Source organism: Melozone crissalis, unplaced genomic scaffold (genome assembly GCF_028551555.1).
Source record: "Melozone crissalis strain CALT ecotype California unplaced genomic scaffold, PUWL_Pcris_2 ptg000016l_1, whole genome shotgun sequence".
Lineage (NCBI taxonomy): Eukaryota > Metazoa > Chordata > Aves > Passeriformes > Passerellidae > Melozone > Melozone crissalis.
The window spans coordinates 34,668,333-34,685,116 of NW_026535794.1; the positions used below are offsets into that span (position 1 = coordinate 34,668,333).

The 16,784-nt window shown below is 39.8% G+C and overlaps 1 protein-coding gene across 1 annotated transcript in view; it reads right to left on the bottom strand.

Moving 5' to 3' along the window:
- The window catches only part of HIBADH (3-hydroxyisobutyrate dehydrogenase), an 84,242-nt gene extending 78,937 nt beyond the window's left edge, over window positions 1–5,305 (bottom strand). Inside the window, exon 1 of the mRNA XM_054273637.1 lies at window positions 5,211–5,305. Within this exon, the coding sequence (XP_054129612.1) occupies window positions 5,211–5,274 (64 nt within the window). The 5' untranslated portion in view covers window positions 5,275–5,305. The remainder of the gene's footprint in view (window positions 1–5,210) is intronic.
- Between the last annotated feature and the right edge of the window lie 11,479 nt (window positions 5,306–16,784).

Genomic DNA, 16,784 nt, shown 5'->3' on the forward strand with positions numbered 1-16,784 from the left:
TTTGCTTTGATGACTATTCAAGATTGTCATCACGTCTCTTAATATTAAGACTTCAGTGGTAATTAGACTGCAGTGACGTGCCTATTGCCAACATTGCCAACATGCACTTACATTGTGCCTCTAAGGCAGCTCTTCACAAGGTAAATATCCATGAAATGAACACATTCCTCTAATATAAGGCCTCCCTTAAAAATTTTCATTTTGCGGTATCCCCAAAAAGGCATGGCAAAAGTTAGGCTGTGATACAAGACAACTTGCTGACCAGTACTATTAAGTTTTGTGTCATTGTATTCTATTATTTCTCCTTTTGTCTGTCTCTGTTGATTTTTTTTTTTGGATCTCAGTTTATGAATCAGAGACCACTTTCTGCTATGTGCTAAAACATATTCAAATCCATGGGAATTGGGACTGTTGGAGAAGTAGTTCAAATCCTGAGTCAGTTTCTGACTTTATTTTGGTTTAACTTTTCACAGCCCAGTGTTACATAAGACACTTGAAAATTAAATAATTTGATTAACCATTTTGAAAAATCTTCAGACCTCCAGGTACTCAAACAGAGGAAAACTGGTTTAGAAGACTGATTAAATTAGTGCACAGATCTAACAGAGATGATTTCAATTAAATTTGAACCAACTACATTTAGATGCATGGCATATTTTAAATGACTACTTAAGACAGTGGGGATTTGCCAAAAAGAAGATGTTTTAAAAGACAAAAACATTCATGTTTTCCCATTAGACAAACCTCCACAGGTGATTTTACAAAATGTGATGTCCAGCTCACATATGTTGACACTTTTTAGCATCTGATATGTAGCACAAACTCGGTTTTGAAATAATTGTAGTTCAAACATCTAAGGACTGATATTCTGCAAACCACATCATGTATGCTAACTAATTCCATCAATTGTATAAGCATTTGCTGAAACTGTCCCTGTGGTATTGATCCCATTTTACTTTGACCATAAAATCCACAGTAACCTGCTGCAATCACATGGCTGGAAAAATGCCCAGTCCACACTTAACTTCTAAGAGAGGTCAGAACATCAGAAGAGAAGCAACAGAACTTACTTTTAAAATAATCACTGATACCATGTGCAACTAATTCTCCTTCCCTGGGAACAGAACTAGCAATATAGATTAATCTGTAAATCAAGCTAATTGTGAGCAAAACCAGCTACAGCTATACCAACTCCAAAGAAATTGGGCTTTTCCCAGATGATTCTTCATTATTCTCTTCAGGGAATACGTGCTTGCAAATCTCATGCCTATGAAAACTCAATTGATGAGGAGACCCAATTATGACACTCTCACTAACTTTGGGACTTATGGCCAATACAGATAAAATACAGATTTTTTGCTTTGAAAAGTCAGTCTACAATAGAAGAAGTTTACCTAATGTGACGTTTCACAAGAATTTTGCCTTAAAACCAATTTAATTTAAAAAATCAGCAAGAGTTTATGAATCTCTTGAATGTCTCTTCTTGAACAAAATGCAACTACTAGAAGAGTAACTTCAGAAACTCACAGATTGCAATCCTGTCTTCAGAATACTTAGCCTGTCAATGATGTAAAACTTGTCTTTTCAAGCTTTATATATATAAAGATATTGAAAGCAGTTTTCTGTTTAACCTGGATGATGACAATTTTAAATAATTTCAGACGTTTACATTTCATTTTACACTATCTCCCAAAGTAACGAGTTTTACAGTTTCCAGAGTGAATTCCAGCTCCAGGGGTGCCCTGATTTCACTGCACATACTTGACTGCACAAACACTATAATATGCAGAACTGAAGACATCTCTTTGTAATCAAACAAAAAGGGAATAATAGCTGGTAGAACCACAGACAGCAGACCTGGAAAAAATCCAATGTGCTTGTACTCTAACTGGACAAGAACAAGACTGAAAAACAAGTAGTTCCCAAAATATAATTTCAACTATATTACTTGATTCTTGGCTTTATAAAACTTATTTTGAACCATATTCACCAAATGGCACAAGGATGAGAGTCCACACAGCCCCATCCCATAAGAGATTCCTAATCAGAACGGTTGTAGATCTTATTAATATCTTGATCTCTCTGGTAATGATCTTGATCTCTCTGGATCTTCTTTTTCAATATGTGAGATTGAACAGGATCATGGGAAGATGCTCAGAGTAAGCTCAGCTACTGAAGCTGCTGGTTTTGCTTGGAGCTTTATGAGGAAATACACATGAAGTCACTTGACAAGGAGAAGGAACACGATGACAATTCAATATGAGCCACTAAGCGAAAGATTTTCCCACTGATTTAGCATCTGAAGTTCAGGTACAAGCACAACAGAAGACATCATCCCTTTTCTCTTTCCTACTTTGAAAGAAAGGATCAGCATGAGCTTCTGTGTTTTGTGGACTTTGGTATGTAATTTATAAAGCTCCTACTGAAAGCAGATCCTGGGAGGGAAAAGGAAGAAGAAATATAGAAGTTAGAGAGGCCAAAGGTACAAAGGTAGAATCCTTCTGCTCCTAGAAGTTTTGCCAATGGAATTTAAATTGCCCCATGGTCACTGACTTTTAAAGGTTATGCAATGATTTGGAGAAGCAAACTCTGCCAAAATAATAATTTCAGATGATTACAATACTCTAAATTTGGCGAGCTTTGCATTGAAAACATCCCACTTGCTTTTTTTCGCCTCTGTAAAGGTCTACTGATCAAAACCAGAGATGCTATCTTGCAACACTCAGTGTCTTCTTATACATCATTTTTATCTGTACCTATACCTCATTAAATGTTTGCTAATACCTTACAGAGAAAATCATATAGTTAGTACTTTTCATCTAAAAGAATATCAAGTGTACACTTGATTCCTTAACTAAGTTATGCACTGGACTTCTGAGCAGCAGATCTTCTGTCATAATCCTTGCTTAGTAATCAAAGCTTCTCTGCACCAGAGCACAGATAGTCATTCAACAGTTCAAGCAGAGCTCCTGAGTCAGAAAAAGTATTTTTAAACCAGCAAAAGTTCTATTTAATTATGAAGTGAACAAGTCCCCTCCACTCCAACAAAACTACTTGTAAGGACATTTTTGTTCTCTAGCATGGTACTGTCTTTGATGAACAGCTCCATCAGCTGATGAATCTCCATTCACAGAAAATCTTCTTTTCTTATTCATTAACTTCCTCTTCTCTCTCCCCCAGAAGTCCCCAGGAGGGACTTCTCCATAACCATCAATAATATATTTTTATGTAAGGTCATATAAACCCTCTCTATGAAGCACCTTTGCCAGTGTCTGCCAGCTGCAGAACACAAGACTACATAGACTCTGTCCAGCTGACTAACACACAAACATACACATCCAAGAAGCACCTCCAACATCTGCCCTCAGCTCTTTATTTTCCTCCTAGACAATTTAACAATGTCTAGCATAAACATACAGAAAAACCAAACCATCACGATCGGCACCAGCTGCAAAGAGCAACTGACCAAGGAGCCTTCAGTAAGAGAAGGAAGACAGCATTCCTGCTAGCCAAGCTGTGGTGTTGGACAGCTCTCAGAGCTGGCACGAATCCTTCACCAGGATGGCATTTCACTCAGGACAGATGATGAAATCACTACTCAAACCCCAACTGTCAGACTAAAGAAAAGAATGGCAAACTCAGCAAATACATTAGAGATGGGGAAGCCAGGACATATAACTAAGCAATAGAGCTTAGCCCTTAAGAAGGCTTAATGCTTAGACCTTCATCCCATAAACATTTCTCAGAGTCAAGAGTACTTTCAGCACAGTCACTACTCACTAAGTCAGAGCTTAAATGCTGTGGGTGAAATTCTGCTCTATGGAAGTTTTTCAGGAGAGTCACAATTTCTCCTTAGACTTAGTTACAGTTTTTTCCCCAAGTCTTCAGGTAAAGACAAACTGTATTTTCCAACTTTAAGGGCCAGTGGTGATTTGCTTTTCACACCTATGCTCACCACAAGAAACAAGATCCTCACCATCTGCACTACATTAAACCAGATCATTTGGAAATTGACCATGACAGTGGATTTCAAAGCTCTTACAGAAATAACTGACAGTTACCATGCACAGAAAGTTCAAAAATCCTTGAAAGCTATTGCTTTCAATTGTGGTATCACAAAAGGTACTAAACACATAAACAGGTCCTCCGTATTTAACTTTCCTAGCATGAGACCAACATGCCTGCTGTACCTGAACTATTACTTATCACATCAGAACCACAGCTACCAAAAAAAAGCATCAGTGGAAAAGAGACAGTGGAGCAAAAAGAGCACTGCAAGATAATGCCAAAATTGTCAGACGTTTATCATTCATTAGTTTAAGTGAGGCTTAAAGGGGAGTTTCAATGTTTTTAAAGTTACCTACTTACAAGAAATTTAGTAATTCCTGAAACATTTCCCTAAGTGACAAGATTTTAGAACCATGTACCATTTAAAAGAATCTATATCTTTTACTTTGCTAGTTAAACACCTTCACCTATGTGTTGGGAGCCTAACCACAGAGTGACATACATGACCACAGACTGCCATCAAAATGACAGTGAAAAGCCTACTGAAGGTTTATTTTTAATAATTTACTTCAGCAATTATATTACTTAGGAACAGCTGTGTGATTTTTCAGGACTCTGGAAATGGAAAATGTCTAGGTCCAGTTCTACAAATACGTTCTTCCTTTGCTTGCACCAACAGGCCATCTGCAGTGCCTGCTCCTTCCACTGCCCGTGAGCCAAGCACAGGTGAGCACCAGTGCCTGCAGAGCCGACACAGGAGGAGGTGCCGCTGGATCTGCCCTCGGTTTAAAGAAAATAATCGGATGCAGTGACCGAGAGAGCTGAACAGCCCAAACCCAGGTAACAGGTATCGCAGACATGTCACTGCTGCCACAGGAGGCTTTTGCGGGCTCTGATGATTTCCAGGCACGCTATTTTAAGCGAATGAGTGAAAACATTTACTAAGCCAAGCCGCTCCGAAGCTTCGGTGGAGCCCCGAATAAGGCGGCAGCGGTGGCGCGCCGTGCCAGCCGTGACCGCCCGGGGGTTCCGTCACCGGGGATGCCGCACACAGAGGCGGCCCGGGAGCTGTACCGGGCTCGGAGGGCCCGCGGCCGCCAAGGGCAGCGCGGCAGCTGCGCGCCACCGGGAAAGGCCCAGCCTTTCCCCGCCCGGCCGGCAGAGCGGGGCCACTGGAGCCGAGGGAAGGGGTAGGTCCTTACCCATCACCCGCCGGTGCCAGCGCCACCAGCCCGCAGGTCCCCTGCGCACCACCGCTGCGGCCATGCTGCGCCCCCGTGCCGAGTGACCTCCGGCCCGCCGCCGCCCGCCGCCACCGCCCACGCGCCGCGAGCGGCAGCCGCCGCAGCCAACCACGGACGGCGCTCGGCGGAGCGCAGCCAATGGGAGTGCGCAGCGTCCTCCCTGCGGGCGGCCGGCCCCGCCCACCGCCCCGAGACGGATGGGGCCGGATTGCGGGGCGGGGCGGGGGCCGGGCCGGCGCTGGAGCACCTCATTGGGGCGGTGGGACATCGTATCCCGCCGCTCGCGGCTCCCGGGAAGGCGTTCCTTTCCAGCTCCGCTTGCCCGTGCCTGCCCGCTGCCGCTTCGTCTTCTTGCTTTGCTGCCGGGGGAGGAGGCTTGGCTGAAGTGGCAGAGGAACGGAGCGCCGGCGTTTTGGCGGAGGCAGCTTGTGTGCGAGACGGAGTCCTCGGGGCGATGGAAAAAGCCGCCCTGCACTGTTTTGGCGAGTCAGGTGGCAAATAAGAGTTGGCGCTCACTGAGGGTTGGAATTAGATGATCTTCAAGGTCCCCTTCCAACCCAAACCATTCTGTGATTCTGTGACTGGCTTCGTCGTTGTGTGGGCTTCACCCCGGCTGGGCGCCAAGCGCCCCCCAAAGCCGCTCCATCGCTGCCCCTCCTCAGCTGGACAGCGGGGAGAAAATACAACGAGAGGCTCCCGGGTCGAGATAAGGATGAGGAGAGAGCACTCACCAGTTACTGTCTTGGGCAAAACAGGCTCAGCTTGGGGAAATTAATTTAATTTGTTTTCAATGGCATTAAAGTAGGATAATGAGAAATAAAAACCAAGACTTAAAACGCTTTGTCCCCATCCCTTCCTTTCTCCTGGGCTCAACTTCACTCCCGATTTTTCTACCTCCTCCTCCCTCAGTGGTTTGGGGAATGGAGTGTGCAATCGCTTCATCCCACGCTGACTCGGCTGCTTCTGCCTCCTCCGGGGCAGAACTTCTCACGCTTTTCCCTTGCTGCACCGTGGGCTTCCTCCCATGGGAGACATTCCTCCCTGGTCTTCTCCAGGATGAGTCCTTCCCCTGGGCTGCAGATCTTCACAAACCGCTCCAGTGTAGGGTCCCATCCATGGGGTGCAGTCCCTTGGGAACAGACCGTTCCAGCGTGGGTCTCCCTGAGGGGTCACAGATCCTGCCAGCAAACCCACTCCAGCACAGGCTTCCTGGTGGATGTGCCCAGAGGCCTTTGGGAAGTGTCCTCTAGGCACATCCACCCGCTCCAGTGTGGGGTTCTCCATGAGCTGCAGGTGGATCTTTTCCCCACTGTGGACCTCTATGGGCTGCAGGGGGACAGCTTGTCCCGCTAGGGTCACCATGGGCTGCAGGGACACCTATTCACAGAAGCCAGCCCTGTAGAACCCACCCACTGTCAAAATTTTGCCATGCAAACCCAGTACAATTGTGCCCAGAGCGCATTTCCCAAAGGCCTAACACAGGGCAATAAAATTTGCAAGAGTCCAGCATCTGGAGACCCTGCTGGCAGCTCTGGAAGAGCTTCAAAGAAAATAATGTGTGTGTGTGAGGGAGCACACCACGCTCTGAGGGAGGGCAGGCTGGAGGCAGGCGAGTGCTGCCATCTCAGAGCAAAGCTTCAGCTCCAGTCCTGAAGCTGCCACGTTCACCTCTTTGGAACAAAGTAGTTAATTTCTTTTCCTGACAGAAAAACTTGCCTTGCTCTGTTGTGCCAGGATGCCGGGTGCTCCCTCAGTCATTAGGTTACTGTCATTAGGTCAGAGCTTTTTTTGTAGCTGTTATGTAGTATCATTTACAGACTTCTGGGAGTCATGAGGCACAGATCTCGGGTCTCACCACAACGTGTCTTCATTTAATTATAAGTTAACACAGAAAAAAATAGGCTAAATATATATGAGCTCAGCTCTCCGATCATATATATTTTTATATTTACCAGTATAAAGCAATACAGTTAAATATAGTTAAATCAACCTAGCTCAACATAAAGAAATTTTGTGGGCAGTGAAGGTGGCTGTGGTCATGTGGTAGCTTTGCTGTGACATGTGAGAGTGTTACCATTCAGTAGGCTGATCTCATACCTTCACCCAGTTGCTTTTTTCTCTCATTGCCTCTCACTGCCTCTGAGCTGAGCACTGAGACAGATTATGGCGTGAGAAAAAAGAAAAATCTCTGTATTAAAGCAATGGAGACACAAACACAGAAACTCTTCCACTTGATAACACTTTGCAAAACATTGGAAGCTCCACAGATTCAATTACACCAATATTTTTGTAAGCTCAGTCATGTCTTTCACTGGGCCATTTGAAGGCTGCCAAGTGAATAAAGCTACTGAGCTATGTTTACCCTTCTCCTCAGCAGGGAAGAGGTTGACTACCATCTTGTTTTTGATTTTTTTTTTTTTTTGTGATGAGAAGAGGTGTGACTCCTCATTGAGCAGCTTGTATTTGCAAAAATTTGTACTGAGGTATGGTCCAAATAAGGTATTTGGAAGTCTTTGAAACCTGATTTTTACATGTAATCACACAGTACTTAGAAAACATGGGGGTTTTTTGCATTCCATCCTGCTTCTTCACCACCTTACATTTTCAGAGTCATTGCCCCTTTATCAATTTGGTCTAGACTCCTATCAAGTCTGAACTGAATTAGAAAAGTGATTTCAGGTTTTGTTGTTGTTTTTTTTTTTGTTTTGTTTTTTTTTTGTTTTGTTTTGGTTTTTTTGGGGTTTTTTTTTGCAGGGGGAGGTGAGGGGGTGGGAGAGAGGGGAGCTAAATGTAGAGGAATGTGTGAAGATTCTAATGCTGGACTCATCGTGGTCCTTGAATTCTGATTTTTAACTCTCATTACAAGACGTAGCTTTACCTCTATAGTAACATCTTTCTCTACACCTTTCTCATGTCTACGGTGGTTTTGTTTGTGTAGGTATAAATAATGCATTCTTTGTTTCAAAGGTATATGAGGAGAATAAACTTATACCAACACAATAAAAATACACCATAAGCTCCTCAAAAAAGTAAGAGAAAGTGAAAAAAGGATAGTCCTATTCATAAAAATGTAGTAGACTTAGCCTTGTATTGCTTTGCCAACACACTTGTGTATAAAGGCTTGTTATAGGCATGACCACTATAATACTATAGCTTTTACATTGCTTTTGTACAGAATGTACTTTTGCAGACAGATAAAATTCCTTGAGATTAGATTAAATGAAATCTCTGTTTACATTTTGAACACTGATAGAACTGATATTAATAGTTTAGTACCACTAAGGTAGCCAGTATGAGAAGGAAGCACTTGTGAGGCTAGATGGTGCAGGACTACCATATTGCAGAGCATTTTCAGAAGGGAGAAAATGAAATTAATAGAGTTTTTGTGGTTTTTATTTTCTCCAAAGTGCCCTTTAGAGATGTTTGAACTTTTAGTAGGCATATAGTACAGTAAGTTCCTTCTGTTAAAAGTAACTTTGCCTTTGTAGAAGTTTCTCTCACTAAGTCTTGCTAGTTAATTTTGGTTTGCGTGTTTATTTCTTTGCCTACCTAATTACGCTTTTCCCACACAAAATGAAGGAAAAAAGCTTTGTTAACTTAAGAACATATTTGGTTTAAGTAAATGGCCATGAAAGCTTTTACTTACATTAAAACCCAGAACATAAATGCTGATTATTCTTCAAACAAAACAGCATGGTCTCCTTACTCACACCTAGTAGTGGGCTTAATAAATATTTGTATGTATGACTTCTGAAATTACCTAGTTAAAATGCAAATAAACTGTTATTTGTGTAGCTTGGTTCTACAAATTGTTTTTTTTTTTCCTTGAGTTAAGAATGGAGATATACACCTCTACTTTTTAAACAAATATGTTTTCAAGTAATATAAGTCAAGTATAAAATTGTCTACAAAAATAAATTCACTGGGTATTTTTAACTTCCAGAAAAATTTCCACAAATCAGTGATTACACTGTAAACATGCCCCAAAGGCCAACTCTTAACAAGTGTGCCATTGCCAGAGGTAGAGAGATTGCCAATGTTTAATTTGCTTTAAATTTTGTTTAATCAATGGTGTATTGTATCTTAAAAGCAGTAATGTCAACCTTATGGCTGAGGCATGAAATGGGATCTCAAAATATCATACTGATTATAGTTGGAAAAATTTTCTGAAGGAGAACTTCCTAGCCTACTTGTAGCTTTAGCACAGGTAGAGTTTGTACAACACATAAAAAAGAAGAGGACAAGAACTGTGTATGACAAAGACAAATAGTAAATATGTAACTGGTGGATGTCTATTTTCATTGACAGACCTTATGGTGCTTTATAAAAACAGTATAGATATTATTTTAAGAACTGATTTTTTAGCTGCCAAACTAAGTTAAAAATGACTTATTCCTAAGTCATTGTTGCTACTCAAACCTAGGTATACCTGGAGATCCTCCCACTCAATCCAGTCAATTCAGGCTTTTGACAGCTTCCTATACGAGACCTGTGTAATGAGTAGGATTTAAAAGAAAACCTTCACTGTTTATTCCCACCCTTGTATTACAGTTTATGGCCCCCTCAGGCATGCAGATAGAAGTGGTATTAACCTACAGCCTTTCAATCATGTGTAAACTGTCACAGTAAACTGTCTGCTCAACAAATACTTGCAGTGGCAAACTCAGTCTTCACTGTGGATGGACTGAATGGGCCAGGCTTAAATCAGCACCTAAACTACTGGGTATTGGTAATGTAAAACCAAATTATTACTAGTGGGAAGACTAATGAGATTCCCAGTTTTAGACCATCAAAAATGTGTATATTTACGTATATAGTACCCAAATAATGCTTAGTGACATAGTAAATCTAGATCTAAGTGACTGAGATTCATTTTCTTACCCTGTAAGAAGTATGTGTATACCTTAGGTGTACATCATGATTTGTGGTATTGGAACACGGATATTAAAACATGAGAACTTGCCAGAGCATTTGTAATACAGAAAGCAGTTGCTATTCTACATTAATAGGTAGGTAGTTTTCTAAGTGTTGGTACATGGTGCCCACTAAATTACAGGACATGTAAAGAAATGTAATCAAACATGTAAATAAAGAGAAAAAATGTAAAGAAGGCTACTCCTTTCATGCTTAGTCTTGAAAATACGGCCATCTTATTTTTCTTTAAAAGTCTCAGTATAAAAGGGCAAAACAAAGAATTAAAAAAAACCCCACAACCCAAGAACACAGAACATTTATAGTATTTTTTGGTCAGTTTTCATTTTCTTACATTTAAGATTCTTTTTTTCCCCTAATAATAAGGTATAATAATAAGGAACCTCTGAAAGCAAAGGGAAATTATACACTGTGCAAAATATGCTAAGGGTATCTAGATTCACTGTAGAGCCTGCCCCTGACTTTAACTTCATTGGCATGAAATAATCACATTTGCTCAGAGGTTTGTTTTTGTTGTTGTTGTTGTTTGTTTGGGTTTTGGTTTTTTTTTTTTTTTTGTTTGGTTTAGTTTTTTTTGGGGGGTTTGGTTTGGCTATTTTTTTCCCATGATTTTTGAGAGATACCCTTTTCAGGACATCAAGTTTTATAGTCTGGGCTAATAACTAAATTTCCACTGAATTTAACAAGAGTTACAAGCATAGGATGCTTGTAAAATGGGCCCCTCATTGCAGAGCGATATTTAAATTCAGCGTTAACACTACTTCATGTAGCCAAAAGAGACTATGGTGGATGCAACAGTACATTTAAAACTGGAATCAAATTATTTGGTAGCCAAACCTACAGTGTTGCATTCCTCCTACTAACCTTTCATCTTGTATTTGTTGGATTTATTTGTCTGCATCAGAGAGCTGTTATAATATTTCAAAATGCAATCAAAGCACAGTGTAGCTGCTCAGGAAGACCTGAGCTTCAAATAGTTGGAGCTGGGAAAGCATTCCAGAGAAATATCCCAAAGTATTTCCTCTCTGACTGGTCATTTCTGGAGACAGACTGCTAGGCTAGAGGGATCTTGGGTCCAACATAATATAACATTCTTCACATTTGTAAATATTTGAGTTGGGATTCTCAGGGCAGCATTCATTTCCTAGCTGTGCACATTTTGCTAGATAATGAACTGGAATGCATAAGCAGCAATGCAAGTGGTTATTTTTGCCTACAGGAAAAAAGCTCTTGTGTAACTGGACCTCCTTTATTACTTGCTGAATCATATGATATATCCTGCAGCACTATGCATTTTAGTAATCAACCTTGAGCTAAATATGTGCGAAGTTTGGAATGTTGCGTATACCTAAGGGAACACAAATTCCAGGCTTCTGTGGGAATGCAGTGCCCCGGGGGGAACATAGAAGCTTTGTTTTGGTATGAAGATGTAATGTCTGTTCTATCAGAAGCATTTGTACTGTAGTTTGGAAAGCAGCTGCATCTCACTGGGACATCAGGCAAATGTTAGAATGGGCAGGCTACCACAGGGAAGCAATACATATTTATTTGTACTAATTCATACCAAGGTCAGTTAAACACAACAGTTTTTGTCCTCTTCTTAGCTCTGATAAATCCCATTAGGATGTTTAGGCTAGCCTGTACTGACTGAGTTTCCTGGAGAGCTGGCTGAAAAGATTCAAGTACCCATTTCCTAGAATAATTCAATTGTCCCATTCAAATTCTCACACAAGGAGGATGTAATAGAGACACTTTATCTAGCTGAATTTCATGGAACACAGTGTGAATTTTCCAAAGTCCCTGAAAAGATTTCACTCAAGGAACTAGTCTTCTTAAGTATTTTGCTAAATGGAATGTGTTGCAGTTCTGATTATGAGCAACTTCAACAGCTACTGTCTTTTACAAATAAGTAGGATGTTTTACGTGGGTTGACTGCATATATGTTGTACCATGAATAGACACAAGAAACTGACAGAAGAACTGGAGAACTGACTCAAAAAATTTCACGTGTAAATTACCAGTAGAGCATCCTGTAGCAATTTTGGATTGATTTCATTTTTGTGTTTTAACTGAAAGATATGTTTAACATTTCTGATGGATTTAGAATCTAGCAGTGTTTATTAAATACCTTATTTTACAAGCTTCTTTCACATGACAAAAATGAAAAGAGGATGATGACTTTGGTTCAGATTTAGATGGGTAGATTCTGTAAAAGCAGCTGAAGAAGGAAACAAAATCCAAAAGAAATATTGCTACTTATGATAAATATTTGGTATCAGTCATGGTGATTTTATTTTTACTTCCACCTGCAATGTGCTAAATAGAACATACTGATCTGTGTGGGAATTGCACAAAACTCAATGCCCTCCTGCCAGTTGTTTGGTACTGATGTAGCAAAAGAAAGTGAACATTGTAGGGCAACTACTATGGGAAAAGCAACATGGAAAAGCTACATGGTACATTGATCAAAACCAAGGACTCTGAGTAAGGATTAGGTAATTGTTTCCCAGGAAAAGATGCATGCATATAAAACATAAAAAAATACATTTTTTTCCAACCAACATATCCGTATCAGGTTAAAAGCATCAACCTCACATTAGTCTGATAAAATCCTGAACCAATTTCCTTATGATACAGAAAGAGGAACTCGGACACTAACTCAGTCTTTGGGTTTTCCTACACCAAAGGGTAGGAAACCACATTGCTTGAGAAAGATTGTCTTTATATGGCATGCTCATGAGCAGTGTCTTGACTTCACCCAGTGTAAGGGGTAATCCTGTTCCTATCAGCTCTATTCTCAAGAGTTTGTTCCTGGTTTTAGAGGAAGCAACATAAGGTCCCTGAAGGAGCAAGGTGCATTCCACACCACTGGCTTGCTAGAAGAAGTCATACCCAGAGCATAACCCACTGCAGATCAAGACAGCAATTAATTAACTTTTGATAAAGTGACACTGTTACTAAAGTAATATAAATCAACATAAAAGAACCAACTTATTTTCTACACTTCAGCCCTACTGAAAATTTAAAATTAATTCACTCTGTGTAACATTTAAAAGTTTTAAATACAAATCACACCTTTGTTTTTAGTCCTATAATTTCATCGCAGACAATGCATATGTATGGAACATTTGTTTATAATTAATTTTTGTTAACAATTCTGTAAACAAAAAATTTCCATATTAATCCATTTCTCTACTGAATTTTAAAAATAATGTGATTTTTGTTGTCTTAAGAGCAACCAACACTAGTAAGAAATGAATTTACTTTTGACACATTGATTATAACTAAGTATAATTGAAATGCAAATTTGGTCTGTTGTGCCTGCCTTTTGATAGCTGATAAATTCTAGGAAAAGATGCACAAGAAAAAACATCATGACAAGCTTCCAAAATCCAGAGTTGTTGATATAGGAAACACAGTTTTCTGAGTCAGATTTTTTTCATTATTATAATTTCTGTGAATTTGACATAGCATGCCTATTCATGTACACAAACCAATGCTTTGATCTACAAATAAGATGGAATAAGAAATATTTTCCATTACTGATTTGTTTGAAAGAAAAGTACTTTTTGAATGTTTTTTCCCCCTAGTAACACATTAACTTTACTAAACATGAAATCAAACTTCGATTTGTTACTATTAAAAAATGAAAATAATATTATCACTAGACTAATATAATCCTATTATCATCTTATTAGATAAACAGTGACAATGTTGTATTTCTAATAGTCTCTAGAGATACAATAAATCTAGTAGGGGAATGTCAGTTTGGTCCAAGACAGATTAAATGTAGAGAACTGGAGTATAGTTCCCAGTAAACAAACATTTTGAGGTCAGGAGGTCGTACTTGCTCAGCTGTTCTTCATAAGCCCTATTGGAAATAACTTTCATACCATCACTGAATATATTCCATGCTACCTAATAATACTGAAGGCCGAGTACAGTTGTGATATAAATGATTTCTAAGTGAAATATTGAGTGTGAAATGATCAAAAAGCAATATGTAAATGGAAAATCAGGGTGATGTTAGACATGCAATGGGTGCAATTCGTGAGATTTTTTTTGCTCTTTTGTGGGAGAAAATTCATCCCATTTGAAAGCTCATGCAAACTCCCACTGACAAATGAGTTGATTTGGCCCCAGCAGACCTGTTATTAATGTGACAAAAACTAAGACTAACTGCATTTTAATTTAGAAAACAACTAGGAAGAATATTCAATTAATTCTCCCTTGCAGTTGACTAATTGCAGCAGAATGAGAAACACAAGTCAACAAAGGTCTGGGAAGGAGAGAGAGAAGTACAGAATGAATTTGCTTTTGTCATCTCTTCTATCAGGCAGAAAAATGCCTGGATTCTGGGAATGCTAAAATAAAGATATCAATGTGTGGATTATGGTGGGTGAAGGTCTCAAATCTGGTAAGATAACTTAGTGTTTTTCAGACTCATACATCTGTCACCCAGTTTTATGGAAAAGCAGCACTACTTACAGGCTGTATAAGTAACAGATACTGTTGACAAGTTCAGTCAGGCCTCAGTGGTAGCATCTATGCAGGCAGTTTAATGAAGCATTAAAAAGTCTCCTTCAGCACAGACATGGTACATTCAAAATATGCAGATATGCAGACCAAATGTTGCCCACTGACATATCCTAGCAAAGATAATGGAAATAAACACTGTAAAAACAGATTTTTTACCATGGTGTTTGTGTACAAAACACTTATTACGGGCCCAACAGATCTTTTGCCATGTAGTGAACTAAAGCCATATGTCATGACTGTAATCTTACTGTGGTTACAAAAGAGTTGTTACCCATATTACTAATGTAAATTTAATTTTGATTGAAAGTTTCCAGTTCTAAGACACAACAACATGCAACCATCCTTTGGACAACAAAGTATGCTAACTTGGCTACATTATAATGTAAAATATTTATTAGCGAAAGGGAGAGCCATTTAATAAATATGTTTCTTTTTGTAGAAAGTTCAAGAGTCTTCTGCCTTTAAAAAATATTTTTTTATACAAGGAAATAAATTTGTGAAATAAGAAAAGTTAAGAGAGTTGTGTGATTAGAATATATTTTCATTTCTGAATGGTGCTGATCAAATAATACCAGAAAGATGATGTTACTTTCTGTATGTAAATTTGCATAGCAAATCCAACATATTCTTCTCTGTACAATGTTAATAAACACTATAGAATAATAAATAATTGGGGGGTGAATTAAAGACAAATTTTCATCTAAGCACTGTGTTTCTTAGTAATTGATTTGTATGTAATGTATGTAGCCATATGATCTTTTTTTCACAGAATTTAAGAACTCGTAAGAGTTTCAGAACTCAAGCAGTAAAAGGTGAGACTTGAAATCTGCTGACAAAGATGTTTTCTGTACAAATAGCTACACAAGAGCTTTAGACCCATCTCCAAGCTGAATGTGGGGAAAGCAGCATGAGTCAATCTCTGTGCTGAGACCCAGGCCGGGCTCAGCCTCTCCCAAGTGCACTGCATGACCCAGCAGCCCTTTTCCTTGGCGCCAAGTCAAGGCTGACAAAGAATTCCTGCATTGCTCAGGTGGTCCCGGTCTTGGCAGGGAACTGTGAAGCTGCACCAAGCCCCCCAGTTCGAGCACAGCTGCTCAGGGAGCCAAGGAGCAAGAAAAACCAATATAATGCTGGAGCCACAACTGCCTGAACCAGGCTAGAGGAGCCGGAGACAGCATTAGTATGAGGACACAGACATCTTTAGATTCTTTCAGAAAAATATAAACCATTATGAGAAAATAGGAAAGCTGCCAAGCTTCATGCAGATATAGTGTACAGACACTCTGTGCTCTCTCAGTGGTGGCAGCCAGTGCTGGAAGGGGACCCAGAAGGGGATACAAGAAGCATGCTGTAGGCTGCTGTGGAAAGTGCCTTTCTACTTTTAGTCCCTCAGGTTTAAGTGCTGTGCTCCAAGGTACAAGAGCTTTTAAATTCTCACTGCTTGTTTGTTTCCTGCTACGTGCAGTTTTCCTGCCTCTGAAAACAAAATGTTGGTCATTTGGGAGCTTCCTATTACTTTCAGATAGAAAAGATAAAAGGCTGAGAGAAACAGTAAATCTACTAAAGCATACCAAACAAAGGTATTTACCTGTTCTATATCTGCTAAGATTTCAGTGACACTCACTCAGTGGTCATTTACATGCTGTGCTGTGTATGCCAGTAAGAGGTATGCTGGAGGGAAAAAAACCCCTTGCAAACATCATAAATAAGAAATGAAACACTCCCCCAGACCTGGGTCTCCAGTGCACATATATTAATTACACACCAGAGGGTAAAGCCTCAGTATGTGCAACCATTTAATTCATTATTAGCATTTATTAAAAACATTCCTTTTTACTTTAACAATAAAGTAACCCAACAGTGAAGTAACAGCAATTCAAATGCAGTCATTTACAGACGTGTGGTTACTTGTGCCCATTGTACAGTGCAGTGCTGCCAAGTCTCACACCTTAGAAGTAAGCTCCTGCTCTCTCCTCTGTCACACACATACATGCACACACATACAAAATTTACATGTCTGCTCTCACCTATACTCTTTTGGGAAAACCACAAATTTCATCA